The sequence below is a fragment of the Lynx rufus genome, unplaced genomic scaffold, assembly GCF_022079265.1.
Source record: "Lynx rufus isolate CCGP_SWC_20201006 ecotype Redwood Valley unplaced genomic scaffold, mLynRuf1.p SCAF_8, whole genome shotgun sequence".
Classification (NCBI taxonomy): Eukaryota; Metazoa; Chordata; class Mammalia; order Carnivora; family Felidae; genus Lynx; species Lynx rufus.
Genome location: NW_025814896.1, coordinates 79,559,455 through 79,587,021, shown reverse-complemented (window position 1 = coordinate 79,587,021; position 27,567 = coordinate 79,559,455). Strand labels below are relative to the sequence as shown.

General features: G+C 42.1%; 2 protein-coding genes across 6 annotated transcripts in view; one reads left to right on the top strand and one right to left on the bottom strand.

The window, feature by feature from the left end:
* Positions 1-6,681, top strand: part of USP34 (ubiquitin specific peptidase 34) — a 251,225-nt gene extending 244,544 nt beyond the window's left edge. For all 5 annotated transcript variants that reach the window (XM_047068664.1, XM_047068662.1, XM_047068663.1 and 2 more), the window contains 5 exons: positions 1,898-1,977; positions 4,087-4,227; positions 4,334-4,477; positions 5,145-5,304; positions 5,503-6,681. In XM_047068664.1, coding sequence (XP_046924620.1) covers positions 1,898-1,977; positions 4,087-4,227; positions 4,334-4,477; positions 5,145-5,304; positions 5,503-6,110 — 1,133 coding nt within the window. In that variant the 3' untranslated portion in view covers positions 6,111-6,681. The remainder of the gene's footprint in view (positions 1-1,897; positions 1,978-4,086; positions 4,228-4,333; positions 4,478-5,144; positions 5,305-5,502) is intronic.
* On the bottom strand, positions 6,185-19,920 carry LOC124503917 (activator of 90 kDa heat shock protein ATPase homolog 2-like). Its single transcript, XM_047069186.1, is given in 8 exon segments — positions 6,185-7,497; positions 7,499-7,545; positions 7,685-7,736; positions 8,318-8,419; positions 8,834-8,980; positions 10,239-10,310; positions 12,331-12,415; positions 19,685-19,920. Coding segments are annotated over 8 exon segments (867 nt in total). The 3' UTR covers positions 6,185-7,371.
* Between the last annotated feature and the right edge of the window lie 7,647 nt (positions 19,921-27,567).

Genomic DNA, 27,567 nt, shown 5'->3' with positions numbered 1-27,567 from the left:
GGATAAAACAATGCTTTTGAAACATTGGAAGTGATGTTAGATTAGGGAAGACCTCCACAGTTTTTTGTTTGTTGTGGTAGTGCTGGCTTTTTGGTAGTTGTGGAAAATAGGAATAAAGATTGTTTTGTTTTGAGGAATAATTAAGAAAAAAGAATAAAGACAAAGACTAGAGAAACTTACATTGTAATGTGCAGTCTACTTTCACCTGGGAGGGTTTAGGTCAGGGCAGGATTTAGGGGTTGGCAGACTTCCTGCAAAGAGTGTACCTTGCTGGCCATATGTATGATCTGCATCACATACTCTTCTTTGTTTCACTATTCCTTTTGCAATCCTTTAAAAATACAAAAGCCCTCCTTAGCTCACATGGCCATACAAAGATAAGTTGTGGACCAGAATTGGCCTGTAGGCCAAAGTTTGCCACCCTTTGCTGTACTTTTATGGGTGATTATGATGCACGGACATGGGAGCATAGAAAGTCTTACCTGTACCTGACAGTTTTGATGACATACCCTTGTTTGCTTATATATATTGTGATCTTATAGTGGGTAAATGCCTCCAGCCCCAACCAGATTAAGTTAGGATAAAAGAGAAAGATGACAGTTTGCTTGGGGATCTCTCTACAAAGGGTTAATCTTGACAGGAAAATAAACTTAACCCACAAAAGGGAATCTTGGCATCCTTGGATGACTAAATTGGATGACTGATCTGACTTTCTTGTCTGTCTTAAGATTTTCTCTTAATCCTTGGCTCATCCCAGAGGTTGGCAAATAATAATAGCCTGCATTCTCAGGTTTTGTATAACCAGTGAGCATACCTGCACGCTGAGAGTTTTTACATTTTCTAATACTGTTATTCTAAATATTTTTGTGACATGAAAATTACATGTGAGTCAAATTTCAAAGTTCTTAGGTAAAATTTTATTGCAAGACAGCCACACCCATTCGTCTAGTGTTGTCTTTGGCTGCTTTCACACTACTACTGCGGAGTTGAGTATTTGCAATGGGGATCATTTGGCTGCAAAGACTGAAATATTTACTATTTGGCCCTTTACTTTAGAAGTTTGTTGACTTCAGGTCTAACTCAATTTTTTCTTAACTGGAGGAGGATAACTTTTATTACTTTTATTATTTCTCCTTCTCCATGATCATATTTTCGCTGGAAGTGGGAGTGTGGAAGATGGGAAATTTACTTACAGTTGTGCTTTCAGAAGTAGGGCATAGGGCAGGGGAACACATTTCTTAAAGATAATACTTGACATTTGGAATAGTCAGAAAGAGGAAAGGTTAAAACTATTCAATAGAGGTTCCAAATAGAACACTGACATACAGCTAAGTATGGTCCACCCAGAAGAGCTTGGGGACAAGACTAGAAGCTGTTAGACTCAAGAGCAGTGTCTATGTAAATCCACATAATTCTCCGTGTTTTCGGGGAAACAAGGTAAAAGAGGAAGGACCAGTATATTTTCTAATTCTCCTCATCCTCTCTTTGACCTTGCACCTCTCCCTTCCAGCTTAGCTAGTCCATGAAAATTATCTAATATGCAGGATGGTACCTTAATCCAAGAAAGCTTTGGAACCACTTGCAATAATCTTTATTAAATTGTCCCAGATAAGGTTCTAACACTTACAAAGCAAATTGGTTTAAGTTACCTCAGATCCTTTTGGGAATGAGGTGTGGAATATGACTAAATTCAAAGTATACTGCATTCTAAATTATTTCACTGGTTAAAGCATTGGAATGAATTCTTCCCCTTTAGGTATTCTATAGATTTCTAAAACATGTAGAAAATACTCATAGTTGTAACTAGAAATACCTGTAGAATTGTACCTACAAAGTTGAATACCTCAGTAGTATAATTTATAATTATAACCTATTCTGATTTCTTTTCAAATATTAGGTGTCCTAGTTGCCTATGAAGGTTTGCCACTTCATCTTGCACTGTTCCCCAAACTTTGGACTGAGCTATGCCAGACTCAGGTAAAGAAAATGAGTTTTAGATGATTTGGTCTTTCATCTGCTCACCATTTGGTCAGTAATTTTAGGAACAGTGGGTTAAACACTAGGTGGAAAAATTGGGGAGGTTTTAGAATCTTAGGTAAAATATGATTAGTGGAAATAATAGCTATTAAGTATTGGGCATCAAGTTGCCCTTTGAGGTTTTTTACTTCAGTAGATTTGTATCACAGGATTTTCAAATAAGCTAATATATTTGAATTTGTAATTTATAGGTCAATATAAATAGTTGTGGTAAAAGTCCAAAACAGGGAGGTACTTTGGGGGAAGTCCTTTACCTTTACCTCTTACCTGTTACCTTGGAGTAGGTTTTCAAGGGTCTGATGTACTTTTTTTTACCAGCATGGTCATTGAGAACAGGAAACACTATATCCTACCTACTTTAAGTATCTTAAGAGCCAACTCTTTAAAGCGGGCACCTAAATAATGCTTGTTTCATTCTGGGGGAGAATGGCAGAGAGGTGGGGAGAAACCAGATTGGTCCTAAGATTTGATTCATTCCTTGGTCCAGGGGCATTTAGATCCTGAGAAAACTTGGTTTCCTGACTGGTTGCAGCTGCCCATCCTCAGAGGAAGAGATGACTTTGTTTACTTTAGCCTAAACTTTACCCACATTACAGTATCTGAAACACTTTATGCCTCTGGTACAGCCTCCTGCCTGGGCTGTAATGCTCTGTTTATTCTCCCGGTGGATGTGTGTCACACGGTGCTGTAATAGTTGTTTATCTCCTCACAAACTGAGCTCCTCAAGTGTAGAAATGGAATCCTCTCTATCCCTTCAAGAAATGTCATTTTATTCTCTGTAGTAGGAATCTTTAAAAGGCTAATTTACATTGATCACATGGCGTAGTACATAGGAGACTTTGAGAAAATGACTTCCTGGGTTTTTTTCTTTGTTTTGTTTTTTTGTTTTTGTTTTTAGCTGAGTGGTTAATTCAGTAAATGGGAGATCTCTGCTTTTTCCCTCTGCCACTGCTGCTATTCTTTTCATTCTTGATTTGGGTAGTCACTTTTTTTGGTTTCTGTACTCTGCCACTGGCTATTGCTTCCCTATTGTTTTATCTACTCCAGCACTTTACTGCTCCCTTAATTGGCTTGTTTTCCAAAGAATCCACCATCTCCAAAAACTTCCTTTAAAACAAAGCCAAACTGTCCAAGGCTTCCAGTCTGCCAGCGTGATAGAAGCAGCCGTCAAGAAACACAGGCAGCAGGCAGAGGCTCTGGCTGGTAGAATTAGGCAGATTTTCCTGACACCAAGCATCTGAAGAGCTGGGTCCTGGTCCTATTCGACTTCTGATTTTTTGGGGTGAACTTGAGTGACTTACCAAGTTGCTTACTCGAATAAAATAAGCATATACCTGTACATATTATCTAAACTTTGTCCTGTTTTATTAAATCCTCCATTTTATCTCCCATATAAATGATCTTTTATTAAAATACCTATAATCTAGAGAATAGATTTACTTAAAGATATACTACTTGTGTTGAAGAGCCATGACCATTTAAAAACAGGGGAATGCAATTTTAGTAAAATTTCTTCTGTATATTGGGAACCACTAATTCTTGTGAGGTAATTAAAGGAGGTTTGCTGTTTACTTTGCAGTATTCATGGGGGGTGGGGAGGATATTTCCAAACAAATTACTATTGCTTAACATGTTAATTCCTTTTATGGAATAAGTTTAATTCTTAAAATTTGTCTTTTTTCTGTATATAGTTTGGTTACCTATTATCCATTAATTGGTCCTCTGCAAACATTCTCATCCTATGTGCTGGTCTTAATTTGTCCAGTCCTTATTCCCTCATTTAATGCTAGATAATAAAGTTGCATTTCTTTGGAAACCTATTTGTTCCTTTTGCCCTTCAGACTTGTTACAAGTCTCTCTTCCTCTTATACTTACATGTAGAGTCCAGGTGACTAAGACTTGTTTTATCGGGAGTACGGTTACTATAACTGGAGTTAGAAGTGGTCTCTGAAAGGACTTAAATGACTTTGGATGTTCATCATAAGCAGTGTGTAAGCCTTGCAGTTATTTCAGTGCTCAACCATCAGTACTTCTTCTCCCCTACTGTAGTCTGCTATGTCAAAAAATTGCATCAAGCTTTTGTGTGAAGATCCCGTTTTTGCAGAATATATAAAGTGTATCCTGATGGATGAAAGAACTTTTCTAAACAACAACATTGTGTACACATTCATGACACATTTTCTTCTAAAGGTATGTCCTACCTTTGAAAACTCATTGTGTTACTTCTACCTAGTTAGTGGTTGTGTTTTCATGGTGTTGGTCTTTTGGAGATTTGTTTTTAATCTCTTTTTCTCAGGTTCAAGGTCAAGTGTTTTCTGAAGCAAACTGTGCCAATCTGATCAGCACCCTAATTACAAACTTGATAAATCAGTATCAGAATATGCAGTCTGATTTCACCAACCGTGTTGAAATTTCCAAAGCAAGTGCTTCTTTAAATGGGGTAAGAACTGGGGGAGGGATGTTGTACTTAAGAACTTTCCTTAAATCACCTTTGGCTTTAGTACTATTTTACTATCATAACTTCTTCAAACTCTGGAAAAACTACCAAATTTCTAAAAACGTGTGTTCACTATGGGCAGTGAAACCATTAAGAGGAGACGTTCCTTTTATCTCTACTTGTTTACATTTTTTGAAAACATTACTTGTGATGTTTCTGTTATTGCCTGTGGCTCATAAATAAATGAAACAATCAGATTAATGATCCATTGATTATAAAGGCAATTAAACCTAGGGAATTAGGTGCCTTATATAGATTTCCATGATACCCAGGTCATACAATAATGGAATGCTAGCACATGTCCAGCAGCAGTTTTCCAAGTAACAAAATGTTGCTTAGATGCCGGAACAGGTTGCAGAGCTAGGTGAGTCAAGACCTTACTATTTGTGACATTCACCAGAAATCAGCCTATTTGAGAAACTGATTTCTAGATCGAGGCCTTAATTTCTCACGGATAATATCCTAATGCTGGCTTTCTAGTTTTAGCATTCTCTAAAAATGCAAAAGAAACCAGAATGGATTCCTGGAAAAGTAAATGTGTGTTAAACTGTAAACAGCTGTGTCAAAATGTTAGCTTTAGAATTTGACATGTTCCTTTCTGGGTTTACAGGATCTGCGTGCACTTGCTTTGCTCCTGTCAGTCCACACTCCCAAGCAATTAAACCCAGCTCTAATTCCAACTCTGCAAGAGCTTTTAAGCAAATGCAGGACTTGTCTGCAGCAGAGAAACTCACTCCAAGAGCAAGAAGCCAAAGAAAGAAAAACTAAAGGTTAGCTTTGTGGACTAATATTAATTATACCTTCAGGGTGGGAGAGGGGGAAGAATACACTCAGTGTAATTGACTTTGTAAGAGCTGTCTGTTCAGTTGGGTCTCCTAGGTATAAATGCTAAGAACAAAATTTCCCGCAAACACCCCCCCGCCCCGGTGTGATCTCAATGACTCAGAGAATGATGTTCATTTTTACAGATGATGAAGGGGCAACTCCTGTTAAAAGAAGGCGTGTTAGCAGTGATGAGGAGCACACTGTAGACAGCTGTATCAGCGACATGAAAACAGAAACTAGGGAGGTCCTAACCCCAACTAGCACTTCAGACAATGAGACAAGAGACTCTTCAATTATTGATCCAGGAACCGAGCAAGATCTTCCTTCCCCTGAAAATAGTTCTGTTAAAGAATATCGAATGGAAGTTCCATCTTCGTTTTCAGAAGACATGTCAAGTATCAGGTCACAGCATGCAGAAGAACAGTCCAACGAAGGTAGATTTGAAGACTGTAAAGAGTTCAAGGACCTCCACTGTTCCAAGGATTCTAACCTAGCTGAGGAAGAGTCTGAGTTCCCTTCTACTTCTATCTCTGCAGTTCTCTCTGACTTAGCTGACTTGAGAAGCTGTGATGGTCAAGCTTTGCCCTCCCAGGACCCTGAGGCTGCTCTATCACTCAGTTGTGGCCATTCCAGAGGACTCTTTAGTCACATGCAGCAACACGACATTTTAGATACTCTGTGTAGGACCATTGAATCTACAATCCATGTGATCACAAGGATATCTGGCAAAGGAAACCAAGCTGCTTCTTGACATTAGATGTAGCATGTCTACTACTTTTAAGGTCCCTTCTCTCCATCCCCCACCCCCAAAGCTGTTTGTATAAGTTTTGCTTATTTCTGTTTTTGTGCTTCAGTTTGTCCAGTGCTCTCTGCTTGAATGGCAAGATAGATTTATAGGCTTAATTCTTGGTCAGGCAGAACTCCAGATGAAAAAATTTGCATCTTCAGTATACTTTCTAAAGGGCAATCAGATAACGGATATGTTTTATGTAATTAAGAGTTCACTGTAGTGGCTTTCATTTAATATGGCTGTCTGGGAGGAACAGGGTTCCCTGGCCCTGTACAATGTAATTTAAACTTACAGCATTTTTACTGTGTATAATATGGTGTCCTCTGTGCCAGTTTTGTACCTTATAATAGAGGCAGGTCGCCTCCGATCGCTGTGGTTCTTATTATCAAAATTAAGTTTACTTGTATACGGAACAACCACAAGAAATTTGATTCTGTAAAGAATCCTCTTTAGCTGTGGCCTGGCAGTATATAAATGGTGCTTTATTTAACAGAATACCTGTGGAGGAAATAAAGCACACTTGATGTAAAAATAATTGTTTTATTTTTATTGACATGACTGATTGATTGCTATTCTGTGCACTTAATTAAACTGATTGTGATGACTTTTCATTTGTTTACATTTAACATTGCTTTAGTCTTCTCAGATGAAAGTAATGAGGACACTGAGCGGGAGGGAAGCATTTCTCCATTATACTCTAGTTCCTTAGTGCTGGCGGCGATCCAGAACGTAAGCTGCCCCGCAGCCTGTCGGTCCTCCGCCTGGAGTGCATAACCACTGCAGGGAGTAGCCTGATGACAAGGCCCAAGGCACCTCACTCCAACATGCTTCTGAACACATGGCTGCTATGCTACCTAAAGAGCTACAGACCTTAAAACCCTGAAGTGAAAAAGGAAAAGTATCGACATGCCATTTATTTTTTTGTCTTCCTGAACTAAAACTACAGCTCAGAGTGGCTTGCCAGGACAAGCTTTAGTGGGAAACTTCAACTATCTGTACTCAGAGGCTCAATCTGTTCCCAGAGGAGCATCTATGGGAGGTAAGGTTAATACCTAATTTCCACATTGCTTGCTACTTTTAACCCAATGAGAGTCCAATCGTAGTGAAGATTCAAACAATGTTTTGAATTCTGTAAGAGGTCATGGATTTCATCCAATATAAATTAAGGGTGTTTTCTTTTTTAAAAGGATTGAGAAGAGGTAGACTTACAAAATCTTCTAATTCAACCATTTAGGGTAGTCAGCTTCAGTAAACATTTTATTTCTTCAAAATGCTGCTTCTGCCAACAGGATTTCATGCCCTCTTCTTTACAAACAGGAACTCCTTTACAGTCCAACTGCAATTCTGTTTTGCCCTGGAGTAGGCACAAAATTCAGTGCAACTGTCGCATGGTGTTCTAGAAGAAAAAGAAGGAGCTTATTACTGCATTATGAAAACTATCCATACAGTACTACAACTGGCTTATTACAGTCGGGGTGGGGGGAGAAATCTTGAGTGTTTCCCAATTCTTATAACAAAGGATACTACTAACATACCTTCTGGCCAGTTCCTATGTCTCCATTTCATGACGATCTTTTTATTTGTCAACTAAAAACACAGGGGAAATTCCCTTAAGACATCTTTTAAAACTTCCAGTGCAACACAGAAAATCCTTTCATTAAAACTCCTGAGGTACTAAAGGTAATCAACAAACAACATACAGTCCCATCTTCCAGGTTATATGCCAGCATCACTGAGAATCCATTGTTCTAGGTGCCACAATGTCCTTAACAGCAGTAACATCAAGGACAGAAGTATAGTGACAGTGGTAACCAAAACTGGGCTGGTGTCAGGGGTGACACTGGGCAACACAGACCCTAGTGATTTAGGTGGCAGAAATGTGAAACTTCTAGACCAAGAGTTGAGGGGAATTAACTATACTTCTTTCTTCTAAAACCAGTACAATTACTATGCAACTAAGGCTTCATCTTTATCACTACTTAGTATTTGTAACATTTACTTGTTCTACACCAAGTATACGTAACTATTTACCATAACCAATTTTATAAATTTCTCAAGTTTCTGTGAACTCAGATAAAAAAGCAAATTAAAAACACAGATTTTTAAAAAGCAATGTAACAGAAGGGTCAGTCCCAGCTTACTTTTCTTTAACCCTAAAGATTACTTACCAATTCTACATATTCGCCGGTGATGTTCCCATCAAACATTTGGAATGTCCCTCCTTTTTCAGCTTCTAATATAGCAAGAGATTTAGAAAATTTCTGCACCAGCTAACCAAGTAAAACATACAAGAGACATGTCATCCCATCATGCCCTATCACCTTCTGAACCTAAAGGTTCAAAGGCAAAGTATTAACAAAATCATCACTGTGGTTTGGGGTTTTTGTTTTTTTTGTTTTTTTCCTAACCCTGAATAGTGTTTACTTACAGCTTTCTCTCCCTTTCTGAAGGAGAAAACCCAGTATTGTATCCCCTAAGTGCAGACATATTTCCCTAAAAATGCCCATCTTTTAGCCCCTTAAATTTTTTTAGAAGTTATCCTAAAGACCTCTATCACCACCATGCTAGGTCTCTTCAATCATAAAAACATGGCTATCTGGGAAACCAAAAACCAGCTCCAGTTCTTAGTGGCACATTTTCTCCCCACATCAGCACTGGGGGCCCTAACTTGGGAAGTTACTTACATCTTTCACAGTGAAGATGCTGTACAGCTGCTCTACAGTTGGGTCAAACAGTTCGGTCATGTGCAGTGTCACCGTGGGGATCCTCACACCCAAACCCATTGGAGATGAAGCCTGAATCTCAAGAAGAGTAGATGTTCCAAAGGATAACTAAATAGCATGCCAGGAGATAAAGCTACTTAGATTTAAAAATTCAATCTTTCAGTCTTACCAAAATGTCCTCATATTCCACACTATACCTTCCAGATGCATGGAAAGAGCATGAAAAGCCTTTTTAGCACCACCAATCCCAGTTACTGTGAAACAGCTCATTGTGGCTATGAGCTAGCTCCTCAGCTCTGTTCTACTCCCAGGCCATGGCTTAACACCCCAAATCCTACTTGGACAAGTACATATGGCCCAGAGGGCACAAAGATAAGCAGATGAGGGACAACAGCATTTAAGGCCAAAGGCTGTCAATTCCCACCACCAGATTCCAAGAATGGGATCCCAAACTTCCTAAACCAAAAGTCTGAAGCAGTGTTTTACACTGTGGTAGGTGAACCACAACATCAACAGGTTTTGTAATCTGCCTACCAAAAACCCTGCCTTTGGAGCATTGTCTTGAACTAAATTCAGTATTTATCCCACAAGAAAGCCTATTTATACATTCCCTTCCCTCAAGGATGAAAGTGTCATTTCATCATTTCCCAAAACAATGGCACGGGATACAAAGATGGATGAACTGGCCTTCCTCACTAGCCTTTGCAGCTCTCCATCATTAAGAGCATTAAATATTCTCATTAAGCACTTCCTCTTCCCTCCCTACGTATTGGCCACCACAGCTCATACCTGCAAGGTATTCTCCATTTCCTTTTAAATGTCAATTTTAGGGAAGAAGACAATAACCTCACTTCCATGCAGTGCAGGAATTATCTAGGAGTTCCTCAGGAATTATCTCAACCATACCTGAAATACCTTTCATTCATTCGATATTCAACAAAGATTTATTAATAAGCACCTACTATGTGTCAGGCATTGTGCTAGAAGATGGAGATACAGCAGTCAATAAGACACCTTCCATGCCACCTTAGAGCTTACAGTGTAGCAGGGAAGATAAGTAATTATACAAACTGAATAAATTATTCCAGAAAAGTCTTAGCAATTCTGTAGGCAAAACAGTTCACAATGTATACAATGCCAATAGTCACTAATCATGCACTTACTTGTAACTAGCTATCAACCTCCAGACTACAATTTTTATCCTGCAGCATAAAGAGTTGTTTCGGAAGCCTCAGACATAACCCTAACCTGGAAATCCAAGTACAGAGCAGAACTTGGGTAACTAGAAAAGGGACACACTGGTTCACAAGGGTGGCCTTCTACCCGTCTTAAGTGCCTTCATGTAATCTCCAAGGGCCTCTCTGACCTTGGCGGTGCCTGCAGTTTTCATAAGATCCTTCCGTATATCCCCATCTCCTTTCTTTTTACTCACGTTCATCTACAAATCAGAAACATACAAACATAAAAATCTGGTTTGATGTACTCTTATAACATCAGGACACATGGCTGGGAGAAGCACTATGACGGTGAGGGAAGGGGAAGAAGTGGATGTGAGAGAGATGTGCCAGGTTTCTTCACAGACTGAAAAGCTGTAAGGATTTTTTAATCCAAGGTCCACTGACTGGGTTGATGGCCAGATCTTGAGGGGACTTCTTAGAAATGTGAACTCCTTAATTTGCATACAAAATGTTGTGTGTATATGTGTATGTATTCTATTGACGATGTAGTCACACCCCATGGCTTTTATCAGGGTCTAGAAATGCGCTGTCCAGTATGGTAGCCACTAGCCACATTTGGCTATTGAGCACTTGAAATGTGGCTGGTCTGATTTGAGATGTGCTACGAGTGTGAAATAATACACACAACAGACTTTGAAGATTTAGTACAAAAAAAGACTGTAAAATAATCCCAATAATTTTGATACTAATTACATGTTTAAATGGTATTTTTATACATTTGGTTAAATAAAAATATAAATATTAAAATTAATTTCATTTGTTTCCTTTAACTTTTTTAATATGGCTACTCGAAAATTTTAAATTCCATATGTGGCTTGCATTGTATTTCTATTGAACAGCGCTGGTCTAGTACCCCAAAGCCAGTATAATTAGGAAAATCGAGTTCCCATGTAACACGGCCTTCGGCTACACTTTTTTGGTAGGGAGGAAGAAAGGAAGAGGGAGGGAGAAAAAGGGACAGTAAGAGTGGGGAGGAGGCAGAGGGAAGCATCAGAAGGCCATTCTGGCTCTGGCAATGCCTCTGTGGTATTCTCAGAATAAAAAGAGATGTTGGTTTAAAATATTTCACATCCCTATGATTCACTTGAGATGGGTATGGTCCCAGATCCTGGGTCCCACTTTATTCTGTAATGCCACCAAGGGTTGAACCGAAAAGACCAGTTTAATATGCTGATGAAAAACTTTTCATCATGCTGAATATAGTGACGTGAAATCACAGTCCTTAAAGGCATCAACCACATGTCTGAAGATGTGTATGAGACAGCGCCCCCCCCCTTTTTTTTTTTTTTTGAGAGCGAGCAGGAGAGGGGCAGAGAGAGAAAGGGAGACACAGAATCTAAAACAGACTCCAGGCTCTGAGCTGTCAACACAGAGCCCAACGCAGGGCTCGAACTCATGAACTGTGAGATCGTGACCTGAGCTGAAGTCAGATGCTTAACCAACTGAGCCACCCAGGTGCCCGAGACAGCCCCACCTGTATAGCATTTTATAACCTTTAATAAAGGGAGGTTGTATGTTTCTCAGTATGATTTAATTTTTATGTCTTTGTAAGCCTTCATATTTAAATACATTCACAAATCAAAACCCCTTTGTCTTGGTTTGGAAAATACGGCTGCTGTACAAATGGTCCCTCCCCAGAACCAAGCTTTCGGCTCAAGAGGGCAATCACTGAGAATCAAGCCTGGGTGTTCCACAAGGCTCTAGCTCCCAGGAGAACTAGGAGAGCTAATCAAAAGCAACATGGACTAACTAGTTTATGAAAAAACAAGCGATACAATCACAGCTAAAAGCTGAATATTTTCACATTCAAAAGAAACAGCAGAGATGCAGAAACAAAACCCCGTTCACCAAGCTGCACATCCGCCTAAGCACTTAACAGGACATACACTGTCACATTTATCTGATGCCACCCCTGAAAGACGAATTAGTCCTACTTCACAGATGAAAAGGCTGTGGAGGGCGTGGTCACCTGCCCAAGGACTACACCTGGTGCATGGGGCAGTCTGGGGCTTCCTCTTCTTTCCTACACGGCTCCACTCCACACCCCACACTGCCCCCCACCCACCCAGCATAGTAAACCTTCTTGGCAAACAAACCCTTTACAATACACCACAACCACCGCACAGGAATCACAAAGTGTATTCAATAGTTTTCCAAATGCCCAACGTATACAGCAGAAGCTTGGACTTAAAAAACAAAACAAAAAAACAGATACCTCACCTCGGTGTCATCTACTTCATTTTCTTCAGAAAGGCTGAGTATTTCAATCAATCCCTTGTGCTTTGCACCAGATTCTTTAATTACACTTAAAATGAACAAAATACATTCTTCAATTGTAAAGTAACAACTAGTTTATGCCAAACTGCCTTAACTAAACAGCCCACCCTCCACACAGGGTGCACCACAGATGGTGACAAGGCAAGCTCAAGGCTTTCCCAGCACACAGGTGTTCTCCTGGCCCACAACAGAGATAGGCAAACAGCAAATGTGGAGGTAAAACCCAGCCAATGAAAGTGCACACAAAATTAGGGGCCAGGTGGAGGCATGAGACGAGTAAGTGGGCTTTTAACCCATGTTTCTGTTTTCCTCCCCCAATAATCTTTACCAGGATCAAAGCAGGATAAAGGGCTGTCTTGAAGAGCAGTCACATAAGGGATGGGAGGCCAGAAAGGGGCACGGAGTTGTGATCATGGAAAGCGTGAAGGGAGACAGGCTGTGACTTAGGGAAGTTGTGCTTGGGCCCCACGCAGCTACATTTCTTTCAATACCAAAGTGCTGATTTCAGTGACAACATCAAGATGGCAATGTAATTATTCCCAACTTCAGTCCCCCTCACAAGACCAACTAGCAGCCACCAACAGGCAAGACACCACTGAGAATCCCAGAATGCAGACGCAAGGCAGATGCACCCTTGGTGGACCAAAGACAAAGAAGGACCAAAGAGAAGGGTAAGAGAAGTGGTAACACTGACCAAACTGCCCCTCCCGAGGCCAGCACAGAGCTGTGGTTTCTTCAATGGGAAAAAAGTGGACATCCAGATCCCCGAGCATTGTGGGATGCTTCCTAGGAAGCCCATCTGGGTCTCAGCTAACAGGGACCACTGGGAATCAGAAGCAGGGGCAGGGCTTTCAATAACCAGAGCGCAGATCTTGTTGGACGGTGTTCTTGCTTGCAGCAGTGCATGAGCAAAGATCCCAGCCAGTGATTCTGCCCATCTGCAGAGCTCAGCTGGTACCCTATGTGACCAGGGCGCTTGGTTGGCGATTATGCCTGATTTGGACTCCTAGTCAACTGGCTGAAACCAGCTGTAGAGCCCATTCTACTGCCCCACCCAGGCAAAGAAGCAAATTTGCAGACCCACTCAACTGCTGACGGAAGCCCGACCACAGAATCTGGGCAGCCACAGAGCCCATCCTCTAGCCCCACTTGGGCAGGAAGCCAAACCAGCAACCCTGCCCAACTGTTCAGCACAGCTTCTGGTCCTATAAGCAGGGAGCCTGAAGAGTGTCCCTAAGCAGCCTTGAAGCCCAGCCTACAATTCTGCCCAAATGCTGGACACATCTTGTGGCCTTGTCCAGATAGGGAGCCCAGGCAGTGACCCTACCCAGCCACAGAGCACAGTCCCTAGCCCCAACCAACTACAGGATACAGCTGGAGGTCCATCCCCACCAGAGAACCCAGCCAGCAATGTTGCTCAACGGCAGAGCACAACCAGAGGCTACCTGTTCTGGAAACCAAGCCTGCAGACTTCTGGGGCACAGTCTGATCACAGAGCACAGCCTGAGATCAGGTCCAATCATGAAACTCTGCCTGTGGCCTGACCTCAACAGAGTCTAGCCAGCAGAACCATCTGGTCAGGATGGTCTAAGACCCCACCCAACCAGGAGCAATGGTGGAGACCCACCCATAGTCCTGCCCAATCAGAGCCCAACCAGTGGCACTGCCTTTCCAGAGGACACATCCAGTAACCCCACCGGATCAGAGATAACTACAGAGCCCAGCTAGTGACCCCAAGTGACCATGTAACACAGCCAACAGCCATACCCAGTCTGAAAGCCTGCCCAGCAGCCCTGCTTGAACACAGAGCCCAACAAGCAGACCCACCCTACCAAGGAGCCCAGCTAGTAGAGCCCTGACCCCCAACCTCAGAGCATGAGCAGTGGTCTCACCCAACTAGAGACCCTGACAGCATGCCCTGCCTACCATGAATGCTACTAGCTGACCCACCCAGTAACCCATTCAAGCTAAGCTGAATGGTGAACATTTTTCCTACTGAAGCAAACTGGTTAAGTCTGGAAAAGGAAACCACTTATATGTGCAGATACCAATGCAAGGAATTAAGGCTCATGAAGAATCAGGTAAACATGACCCCACCAAAGGAAACTAACAAAGCTCCAATAACAGATCCTAAAGAAATGGAGATCCATGAACTATATAATCAGTAATTAAGAATAAACCTCTGGGGCACCTGGGTGGCTCAGTCAGTTGAGCATCCAACTTCAGCTCAGGTCATGATCTTACCACTTGTGGGTTCGAGCCCCAAGTCAGGCTCTGTGCTGACAGCTCAGAGCCCGGAGCCTCCTTCAAATTCTGTGTTTCTGTCTCCCTCTGCCCCTCCCAAACGCTTTCTTTCTCTCTCAAAAATAAACAAACTTTTTTTTAAAAAAAATCAATTTCTTGGCGAGCCTGGGTGGCTAAGTTGGTTGAGCATCCAACTCTTCATTTTGGCTCAGGTCATTGTCCCAGGGTCATGAGATTGAGCCCCGCATCAGGCTCCACACTGAAGCCTGCTTGGGATTCTCTCCCTCTGCCCCTCTCCCCCACTTGCACTCTTCTCTCTCTAAAATAAATTTTAAAAATTTTTTAATTAAAAAAAAAGTTACGTTTTAACTAGAAGGACAGACAACTAAATAAAATTAAGAGAATACATGAGCAAAATGAGAAGTACCACAAGGAAACAAAGCAGAAATCCCAGAGCTGAAGAATACAATGACTGAAGAACTGCACAGAAAGCTTGAACAGCTAAATTGACCAAGCAGATGTAAGAACTAGTGAATGAGAAGATAGGTTATTTGAAACTGGCATCATAAAAACATAAGAATGTGACGGGCTCCTGGGTGGCTCAGTTGGCTAAGCACTGGCCTTCGGCTCAGGTGATGATCTCAAAGTTAATGAGTTTGAGCCCCACATCAGGCTCTGTGCTGACAGCTCAGAGTCTGGAACCTGCTTCAGATTCTGTGTCTCCCTCTCTCTCTGCCCTTCCCCCACTCATGCTCGGTCTCTCTCAAAAGTAAATAAATATTTAAAAAAAATTTTTTAAACATAAGAATGTGTAAAATCCACCAATAACAGTAATATACATAGTATATATATATTAAGAGTAAATATATAGTCAAAGTTAGATCTAATATTGTAATGGTGTTGCATAATTCAATTACAACTCTAATTTAAAAGGTAAACATACTAAAAATGATCCTAACTACAATAATTTATTACTAGATACAGAATATAAAAATATGCAAATTATAACATCAAGAACCTAAAATATGAGGAAGGCAGAAGTATAAATTTCTGTATGCTATCAAAGGTCTTAGTAGTTTAAATAGCATATTATAAATATAAGACATTTCATGTATGTCTCAGGGTAACGACCTGAGGAAAACCTGTAGTAGGTACACAAAAGATTATGATAAAGGAGTTAAAGCACACCACCACAAAAAGGCATGAGATCACCAAGGAAGACAGCAAGAGAAGAAGCACGAACATTGGATCTACAAAACAGGCAACAACAAAATGGCAAGTGTAAGTTGTTACCTATCAAGAATTACTTTAAACATAAACCATTAAATTCTCCAATCAAAAGACACAGAATGGCTGAGTGGATTAAAAAGAAATAATAGAGACAACATCCAATAATCTGCTGCCTGTAACACAGAGGCTCACTTTAGCATGATAGTGAGAGTGAGGGGGTGAAAAAGATATTTCAAGCAAATGGCAACCAAAAAAAAAAAAAAAAAAAAAGCCGGAGTAGCTATACTTGTGTTAAACAAAATATTAAGAAAAAAAGATGGTCAAAAAAAACCTAAGTAAGGTTGTTATATAATGGTAAAGGGATCAATTCATCTAGAAGATATAACAACTATAAATATTTATGTACCTAACATTGAAGCACCTAAATATATAAAGCAAATACTGATAGATTAACTAAAAGGAGAAATAATTGGCAATATAATAATAATTGGAGACTTTAATACCCCATACTCAACAGTGGAGAGATCACCCAGACAAAAAATCAATAAGGAAACAGCAGATTTGAACATTATAGACCAAATGGAACTAACAGACATATACAGAACAATCCTTTAAATATCAACAGAATATACATTCTTCTCAAGGATCCACACAACATCTTCTGGGATAAATCACATTGGACACTAAACAAGTCTCAACAAATTAAAAAATATAAAAATTATAATAAGTATCTTTTCAAACCACAATGGTATGAAGCTAGAAAGTAGTAACAGGAGGAAAGCTGGAAAATTCACAGATACGTGGAAATTAAATAAAACATTTCTGAACCAATGGCTCAAAGAAATCAAAAGGGAAATTTTAAAAATAACTTGAGACAGGAGTGCCTGGGTGGCTCAGTCGGTTAAGAGAGAGACACCTACTACTCGCATTGCAAGATACTGCTCATTTACTGAGTTAAAATTTACTGGAAATGTTTGCTTAGATAAAGAACCTAACCTTATACCTCAGCGAGCCAGAAAAAAACAAAGCCCAAAGTTATCAGAAGAAAGCAAGTAAGAAGCATCTATAGATTCAATGCAATCCCTATCAAAATGCCAAAGGAATTCTAAAATTTGCATGAAACCACAAAACACCCTGAACAGGCAAAGCAATCCTGAGAAGGAAAAACAAAGCTGGAGGCATCATAATTCCTGATTTCAAACTTTACTACAAAACTACAGAGATCAAAACAAAATAGCAGTGACATGAAAACAGACAAAGACCAATGGAACAGAATCAAGAGCCCAGAAATAAATCCATACATATGTGGTCAACTTGTATTTGACAACGTAAGCAAGAATACTCAATGGGTAAAAGACAGTCTCTTCATTAAATGGTACTGGGAAGGTGTACCTGCATGGCTCAGTCGGTTAAGTGTCCAACTTCAGCTCAAGTCACGATCTCATGGCTCATGGGTTTGAGCCCCATGTCGGGCTCTGTGCTGACAGCTCGGAGCCTGGAGCCTGCTTCGGATTCTGTGTCTTCCTCTCTCTCTGCCCCTCCCCTGCTCATGCTCTCTCAAAACTAAATAAACATTAAAAATTTGTTTTAATAAATAAATGCTACTGGGAAAACTTAATATTCACATGCAAAAGACTGACACACTGGACCCCTATCTTATACCACTCAAAAAAACTAATTCAAAATGAACTAAAGACTGAAATGTTAAGATTTGAAACCATTAAACTCCTAGAAGGAGGATAAAAGCTCCCTGACAGCAGTCTTGGCAACGATTTTTGGATGTAACACCAAAACCACAAGCAACAAAAGCGAAACAAGTAGGACCACCTCAAACTAAAAAGCTTCCACAAAGAAAAAAATCAGTCAACAAAATGAAAGGGCAACATGCAGAATGGGAGAAAATATTTGTAAACCCTATGTGATAAGAAGTTAATATCCAAAATATATAAGGAACTCCTAAAACCTGACAACCACCCCCCCCCAAAAAAAGAAAAAGAAATAATCATCCCAGTAAAAATGGGCAAAGTACATAAATAGACACTTATGCAAAGGAGATGTTTAAATGGATGACAGGTACATGAAAAGGTACTCAACATACTAATCATCAGGGAAATGCATATCAAAATCACAATGAGGGGGCATGTGGGTAAAGCAGCTGACTCTGGATTTTGGCTTAGGTCATGATCTCATGGTGGTAAAATCAAGCCGAGAGTGGGAGCTTGGGAGTCTCAGCGTGGAGCCTGCTTAGGATTCATTCTCTTTCTCTTTCTCTCTCTCTCTTTCTCTCTCCCCCTCCTCTCCCTCTCCCCCACTTGCACATGCACGCTCTCTCAAAAATTAAAAAAAAAAACAAAACAAAAAGATCTATGGGAACAGGGGCATCTAGGTGGCTCAGTTGGTTGAAAGTCTGACTCTTGATTTTTGGCTCATGATCTTAGGGTCATGGGATCAAGCCCCCATTCGAGCTCCGAGCTGGGTGTGGAGACTGCTTGGAATTCATTCTCATATTCCCTCTCTCTCTCTCTTCCTCTCCCGCTGCCCCTCTCTCCTGCTCTCTCTCTCTCAAAAATAAAATAAAAAAATTTTAAGTTGAAAAAACAAAAAACCAAATCACAATGAGGGATCACCCTACATGTGCTGGAATGGCCAGGATCAGAAAGAGATAACAAGTGTTGGTGAGGATGTGGACAACAGGGAACCCTTGTGTGCTGTTGGTGGGAATGCAAATTGATGCAGCCACTGCGGAAAACTGGATGGAGGTTCCTCAAGAAAATTGAAACAGAAGTACCATATGATCCAGCAATCCCACTTCTGGGTATACCAGTAAAACCTTGGTTTGTAACCAGAATTCGTTCCAGAAACATGCTTGTAATCCAAAGCACTTGTCTACCAAAGTGTTTTCAAGTTGTGCTTGTTGTGGGCTCAGTTGTGATCGGTTGTGATCATGTGCCATTTGGCGTCACCTACTACTCGCATTGCAAGATACTGCTCATTTACTGAGTTAAAATTTACTGGAAATGTTTGCTTGTCTTGCAGAACGCTCACAGAACAAGTTACTCACAATCCAAGGATTTACTTATATCCAAAGGAAATAACATCACTATCTAAGAGACATCTGCACCTCCATGTTGACTACAGCATTATTTACAGTTGCTAACACATGGAAACAACTGAAGTATCCACTGATGGATAAATGGATAAAGAAAATGTGGTGTACACACACACACACACACACACACACTATTATTCAGTCATAAAAAAAAAAGGAAATCCTGCTATTTGGAACAACATGGATGGACCCTGCGGGCATTATGCTAAGTGGAAAAAAAGTCAGACAACAACAAAAATGATATCTCATTTACATGTGAAATCTAAAAAATCAAACTCCTAGAAACGGAGAGTAGATTGGTGGTTGCAGGGAGCCAGTGGTGTTGAAGGTGGTCAAAGGAAACAAAGGGTCCAAACTTCCAGTTACAGGAAGAGTAAGTTCTAAGGATGTAATATACAGCCTGATGACTACAGTTAACATTATTATATTATATATTTGAAAGTAAGAAAGTAAATCTGAAAAGTTCTCAACATACACACACAAAAATGGTAACTACATGGGATGAGAGATGTGTTAACCTTATTGTGATCATCATTTCTAATATATACATACACACACACACACACACACACACACCATCAGGCCATATACCTTAACCTTATACAGTGTTATAAATCAACTGTGTCTCAATAAAGGTGGGAAAAAATTAAAGTTTAATTTAAAAAAGAAAAAAAAACGACCAGTGTTGACTCTTCCCCAGAGGGTCCCACTTGCCACCTCTGGGGCTCACTGCTAGAGGAGAAAAGCACAAGGGGTGAGGGTAGGGCATCCTCAGCCTGCCCTCTAGCTGCTGTCTTGGAGTAGCTGAGTCTTATCTCACAAAGGAGGTGGTTGCCACTTTGAGGTGAGGGAGACAGAAGAGACACAAGGCCACGAGATTCCCTGGGACACTCGGAGCCCTGTGCTGCGGGTGGGGTAGGGTGAGGGTGTAAGGTGCCAGACCCTGCCATGTCCAGCCAACAGCAGACAATGAAGGAGCAACAGAGAGAAAACCTCTAGCCAGAAGGTTCCAGGCAGGAGTGGACTTTTGACACTTGTGGAGCACCTTCCTGGGCTCAAGCCCAGCTCTACCAAAGCGGCCAGTAGGGCAAAAGCCCAAGGCCAGCTTGCTGTGGAACTCTCTAACCCAACTCTCAAGAAAGGAGCCGACTCCTGGGCAAAGGCCCAAACTTTAACTCAGTACAATCTTCTACAACTAGATCTCTCCCTCTCTCCTCCTCTTCCTTTTCCCCTTTGTCTTCATATCCATGATTATTTCAACAAGTATTCATTGAGCCCAGACTGTCTGTCAGCCAGGAACTAGGCACCACGGCAGAAACTTACTCTTTTAACAAACACACAACGTTCCAGAGAGTGATCTGGGCCTGGAAACAAAACCAATCCATCCCTAACCAAATGACTTAAAGAATGAAAACAACACAAATGTTCATCAGCTGATGAACAGATAAACAAAACATGCTATATCTGTACAACAGAATATCATTCAACCATAAAAAGGAATGAAACATGCTACAACATGGATGAGTCTTGAAAACATTATGCTAAGTGAAAGGAGCCAATCACCTCCATGTGTGACCCAAAACTATAAAAGTCCTAGAAGAGCACAGGCAGTAATTTCTCTGACACTAACCACAGCAACTCTTTTCTAGATATGTCTCCTGAGGTAAGGAAAATAAAAGCAAAAATAAACTATTGCGATTACATCAAAATAAAAAGCTTCTGCACAGCAAAGGAAATGATCAACAAAACTAAAAACCTACTGAATGGGAGAATATATTTGCAAAAGATATATCCAATAAAGGATTAGTATCCAAAAGGTACAAAGAAATTCTACAGGGGTGCCTGGCTGGCTCAGTCAGTACAGCCTGTGACTTTTGATCTTGGGGTTGTGAGTTTGAGCCCCACAATGGATGCAGAGCTTACTTTAAAAAATAAAAATATTTTTTTGAAAATAAAAAACTTCTATAACTCAACACCAAAAAAATAAATAATCCAATCTAAAAATGGGCAAAAGACATGAACAGACATTTCTCCAAAGAAGACATACAGATGGCCAACAGACACATGAAAAGATGTTCAACATCACTAATCATAAGAGAAATGCGAATCAAAACCACAATGAGAGATCACCTCACATCTATCAAAATGGCTAAAATCAAAAATACAAGAAACAGGGCACTGGGCTGCCTCAGTCAGAAGGGCAGGCTTGATCTTGGTGTCATGAGTTTGAGACCCACATTGGGTGTAGAGATTACTTAAATAAACACATATTTTAAAAAACAATAACAACAGGAGAAATAACAAGTGTTGGTAAGGATGTGGAGAAACGGGAACCCTCCTGCACTGTTGGTGGGAATGCAAACTGGTGCAGCTACTGTGGAAAACATTGTGAAGTTTCCTCAACAAATTAAAAATAGAACTACCCTATGATCCAGAAATCACACTACTGGGTATTTACCCAAAGGAAATGAAAACACTAATTCAAAAAGATATGCACCCCTATATCTATTTCAGCATTATTTACAATAACCAAATTATGGAATATTTTATTCCAACATATATATGTGTATATATATATGTATATATACACACACAGACACACACACAATGAAGTATTATTCAGCCACAAAAAAAATGAAATCTTGCCATATGCAACAACATAGATGGATCTCGAGATCCATCCAACATTAATAAGTCAGAGAACGACAGATACCATATGATTTCACTCATATGTGGAATTTAAGATGAGACCAAGTAATATATACAATTGTTCAATCCCTATATTGTACATCTGAAACTAATTTAACACTTATGTTAACTATACTGGTGTTAAAATTTTAAAAAAGGGGGTCATTCACAAAAGACCACATACTCTAGGATTCCATTCATAGAAGTATCCAGAAGAGGCAAATCCACTGAGACAGAAAACAGATCAGTGGTTGCCAAAGACTGGGAAATGACTGCTAACGAGTTCAGGGGTTTTTGTGAGTGATGAAAATGTTCTAAAATCAACTGTAGTGACGGCTGCACAACTCTGTGAGTGTGCTGGAAACCACTGAACTGCATACTTTACATGGATGAACTATATGGTATGTGAATCAGATCTCAATAAAGCTGGTATTTTTAAAAATCCCTGCCCTGATTGGGGCGCCTGGGTGGCGCAGTCGGTTAAGCGTCCGACTTCAGCCAGGTCACGATCTCGCGGTCCGTGAGTTCGAGCCCCGCGTCGGGCTCTGGGCTGATGGCTCAGAGCCTGGAGCCTGCTTCCGATTCTGTGTCTCCCTCTCTCTCTGCCCCTCCCCCGTTCATGCTCTGTCTCTCTCTGTCCCAAAAATAAATAAACGTTGAAAAAAAAATTAAAAAAAAAAAATCCCTGCCCTGATGAATGGGGGCTGGAGGGCAACCAGATAAATAAAATATTTAAGTAACCATATAAAGATACCAAATAACAGTGCTGTGGGGGAAAATAAAGTGGGAAGGGAGACAGTACAAGGAAGGGACCTGCGATCTTTGTATAACAGAGATAGGTGGCTTCACTCAGGACAAGGACCTGAAGGACCCAAAAGAGTCCGCATGCAGAGAAGAGTGTTCCAGCAGCTCCAGAAAACTCTAGGGCTCACAAGTGCCTGGCAGACAAGAGTCCAGCTGCAATCAAAGAGCTCTAAGCAGGGGCGCCTGGGTGGCTCAGTCGGTTAAGCGTCCGACTTTGGCTCAGGTCATGATCTCGCAGTCTGTGAGTTTGAGCCCTGCGTCGGGCTCTGTGCTGACAGCTCAGAGCCTGGAGCCTGTTTCAGATTCTGTGTCTCCCTCTCTCTCTGACCCTCCCCCGTTCATACTCTGTCAATCCCTGTCTCAGAAATCAATAAACATTAAAAAAAATTTTTTTTAAGCAGCTGTGTGATGGGAGAAAGGGAAGCCCCCAGCTTGTCGGACATGACAGAAGGGTATCTGTAACTATGAAGACCAACTCAGGGGCCAGTAAGTGCTAGGCTCATATCAGGAGTTCTAAAAATATCTGCTGAACAAATGAATGATAAATGAACCAACTCTGCCCCAAGGCTGCCTCCAGCCCTAGCTGTCCCCTGAGCCCTGTTACCTTTCCAGCTCAGTCTGATGTTCCACTCATAGAAGAAATCCTTTGCGGCTGCTGCAAGAAACCTCACCTTCTACCTGCTTCAGCTCACTGATCATATGGTGTCCAGTCTCATTCTCCACGACGATGCCCACCAGGAGGTCGCGGAGCTTCCCCTTGGACAAGCTGGTAGCATCCCGCTCTGTTCTGCCAGGGACCAGAAAGGAAGAGCCATGAATGGAAGCCCCAGCTGGTATCCACATGCCCAGGCTGGGGCATCAGGGCAGTGAGATCCGCTCATCTCCTCTCAGGCAGCCTTGACAGACCTACCAATCTCAAAGTTCCAAATGTGCTTCTTAAATCAGATTTCCACCAAATATCTTTTCATATTCCCGCTCAGTTCCTTGGGATACTATTATCCACTATGTAAAGCAGTATTTTGTCTTCAAAACACTAGCTTATTTGGGGGCAAGGGGTCTAGCAATCTCACCCATTGGAAATGGATGGGCAAAGCGGCCATACAAAAAGGCAGTAATAACCGAATTAATTTTAATCACAAGACGAATGATCAAGTGTTTTCACACATATATTATCTCATGCAATCTTCCCAAATAAATGCTTCCATTTTAGGAGTGGAAACGAGGTGAGAGAAGTCCCTGGTGTGTCATGGTGACAGTGCTGGGAAAGGAGAAGCCAGGACTCCCTCAATAAGCCGCTCACAAGCTGACGGCTTTACTCTGCCCTGACCTGCCTCAACATCAGCTTGATGGCCTTGAGGTAACACAGCCCTCAGTGATGCTGCATCACCTCCCGAAACTCTGGGGCAGAGAGGGAGGCAAGTATCAAGCCCGTGTTCCAGATGACATCCAAAAAGGATGTGCAACCGCTCAAACTCCTAGAAGGCGGGGCTCACTAAAAGCCAATCGAGTTAGATCTACAGCTGAGATCCAATTTCTTGTTCTTTCCACTACACGCAGACCAACGGACAAGCGCGCCCACACGCGCACACTCTAGCTCCTTTTAACTTCTAGAAACATCAAGAGGGGTGGGGGATGGGGGAGTCTTAAGGTCACAGACTGTCAAAGTTGAAGAGGTAAGTCAGATACCATTCGTGGGGCCCAAACCAAGTTTCACAAGAAGGAAACTGAAGTTCCACAGCCAAGTGCAGATAAGCCCCCAGGTCTCCGGACTCACCTGAGGCTTATTTACAGCAGCGCTCTGAGCAGCTGCGGGGGCGGGGAGAATCCTCTGCACCTGTGCAGGCCCCGCCCTACGGAGGGAGCGCCGCGGCCCGAGAGGCCTGGCCACCCCACCCCGCAGGGCACCGGGAGCCCGGTGCTCGCCGAGGGGCCCCACCATCCCGCCCGCCGCTGCGGAGGAGGAGGCCCGAAAGCCCCGGCCCCCGCCCGGCCGCACCAGTGCCAGTTGTTCACATTGGTCCCGTCCTCCCGCTCCTCCACGATCCAGCGCGGGTCCCCCTGGCCCCATTTGGCCATGTCTACGCTGACGGAGCGGCCTCCGCGGAGAACAAGAAAGGGCCTCCGTGCGGGATGCCCTGCGGCTCCGTAGCGACGTTTCCGGCCTCCGAGCCCGAGATCCGAGCGTTCGCGGCGCCCAGAAGGTGCCAGAAAATCCCGCCCCCTGCGCCGCCCCGCCCCGCCCCGCTGCGGGGCGCGGAGAGAGCAGAAGCCCTGCCGGGGATCCGGAGGCGGGGTCGCGCGGAGCAGTGCAGAGTTGGGGCCGAGAGGCCGCGAAGGCCAAACGGGGTCGCACGGTCTGGGAGGCAGGGGTGATGGGGGCAAGGCGTCCGAGAAGTACGGCTGGAGAGGGGCGCGATCCAGGAGCCCCGGGCCCGCCAGGGGACTCGCAAGTGCAGAGCCCAGGAAGGGGACCTTCGGCCGCCTGCAAAAAACCGCCGTTTAAGGATTCTTTATGACTATCGCAGTGATTATTTTCAGTGCAAGCAAGTGGTGGGTAAGGGACGCCTGAGGGAGGTATTGGGGATGCAGCTGGCAGGCTGTCAGCGGCCCCGCTAACGGTATTCGGTGAACCTGGTCCTGGAGGATGCGCCCCGAGCACTTGATCACCCTGTTCGCGGTGCGACCGACTCCAGCTCGGAGCGCGCGCACGGTGCGCTGTGGTCTGTGCTGTGCGCACGCGCTTCACGCCGCAATCATATTCTGTTCCTGCAGAGTTGGTTCACCCTGGTTTTCACGACTTTCCAACACCTGTGCAAGCAGCACGAACTGCCAAGTTCTGTTACTTCAGAAATGTTTACATTCTATGAACGTAATAATCCTTCATAGATGACCAAAGAATGTGATTGCAAGCAAAAAAAAAAAGAAGAAGAAGAAGAAGAAGAAGAAGAAGAAGAAGAAGAAGAAGAAAGTGATAGCAAGCGCCTATTATTGGAGCTTACAGCAATTTTTCAATAATTAAGTGGATGTTGATGACTTCTTTCACAAATTTTCACCGTCCTACAAAAACTTTGCACCAACTATATGGACACTGTTACTAAGATGTCAATGGATATTTATTTAGCAGGGAAAACGAATAATGACAATGAAAGGGTGGAAGTACCTGACTGTTTTCTTCCTTTGCCTGTGTTCTGTGCTCATCAAATTTACTGGGGGAGAACATTTTCTCCATTTGCTTACTGGAGCTGCTACATTCCAACATCATCTTCAGAAAAGCTATCCCAGTTGAGTAAACAAAATAACATTGATCCCCAAACAAAATAACATTGTAATTTCACCTTTCATAGCTTTACTTCACCAAAGGCATGAACACTGACACGAGGTGTCAAATAAGGAAGAATTGCACGGGGCGCCTGGGTGGCGCAGTCGGTTAAGCGTCCGACTTCAACCAGGTCACGATCTCGCGGTCCGGGAGTTCGAGCCCCGCGTCAGGCTCTGGGCTGATGGCTCGGAGCCTGGAGCCTGTTTCCGATTCTGTGTCTCCCTCTCTCTCTGCCCCTCCCCCGTTCATGCTCTGTCTCTCTCTGTCCCCAAAATAAATAAACGTTGAAAAAAAAATTAAAAAAAAAATAAGGAAGAATTGCAGTGGCAATAGTAAGTGGGCATCGTTTTCTTGTGGATTCGCTGTTTCATCTTTTATCTAATTCATAAAGACGGGCACCTGGCTGCCTCAGTCCATAGAGCATGCCTCTCTTGGTCTCGGGGTCCTGAGTTTGTTCCCCACATTGCGGGTAGAGATTACATAAAGAGTATTACTAATAGAACATTACATGGTAAGATTTATATATATATAAGTAACCTGGGGGAAAACAAGACTTACCAGAAAACATACAAAGGCAGAAGCTATAATTACTAAAATTTTATGTGAACAAAAATATTTTCTAACATTTATACAAAAAGAAATTATCCCAATGGAAGTGACTTTATTAAAATGGAAATGGAAAAGGTATTATTCTTTGTAGGTAATTGATCAAGAATTAAATTGACCTGGGGCACCTGGGTGGCTCAGTCAGTTGAGCACCTGACTCTTGGATTTGGCTCAGGTCATGGTATTGAGACCCGCATCTGGCTCTGCACTAAGCGTGGAGCCTTCTTGGGATTCTCTCTCTCTCCCTCTGCCCCTCTCCCCACAGCTTGTGCTCTCTCTCAAAAAATATAAATAAGTAAATAAAAATAAAATTTTAAATTGGCCTAAAAGAAATTGCTCCAAAAAATAATTTTCACAAAGAAAATCTTCAGAATTAATGTAATTATTATTAAAATATTTGTCTTTGGGGCACCTGGGTGGGTACGTTGGTTAAGTGTCCAACACTTGATCTCTCTGTTCAGGTCATGACTTCATGGTTCATGAGACTGAGCCCAGCATCCAGCTCTGAGCTGACAGCTCAGAGCCTGCTTGGGATTCTCTTTCTCCCTCCCTCTCTGCCCCTCCCCTCTCTTTCTCCCTCCCTCTCTGCTCTCGCATGTGCGTGTCCTCTCTCTCTCTCTCTCTCTCTCTCAAAATAAATAAAAATTAAAAATAAAATATTTGTCTTTAAAAACCAGTGAAGGGTCTCAAAGAGATATCTGTACACCCATGATCACAGCAGCATTATTCACAACAGCTAAAATGTGGAAGTAACCCAGTGTACATTCACAGATGAATGGATAAGCAAACTGGTATATACATACAGTAGACTATTATCCTTACAAAGGAAGGAAATTCTGACATATGCTACAACATGGATGAATCTTGAAGTTCACTTTATGCTACTAATGTGAATTTAGCATATTAACATTATGTTAAGTGAAATAAGCCAGTCACAAAAAGGCAAATACTGCATGATTCCCCTTATCTGAAGTGTTTAGAGTAGTCAGATTCACAGAGACAGAGAGAATAGTGGTGGCAAGGGGCTGGGGGGAGGGCGGCATGGGAGTTATTGTTTAATGGGTGTAGAGTTTCAGTTTTACAAGATAAAAAGAGTCCTGGAGATGGACAGTGATGATGGTTGCACCACATTTTGAACGTATTCGATACCACTGACCTGTACACTGAATGGTTAGGATGG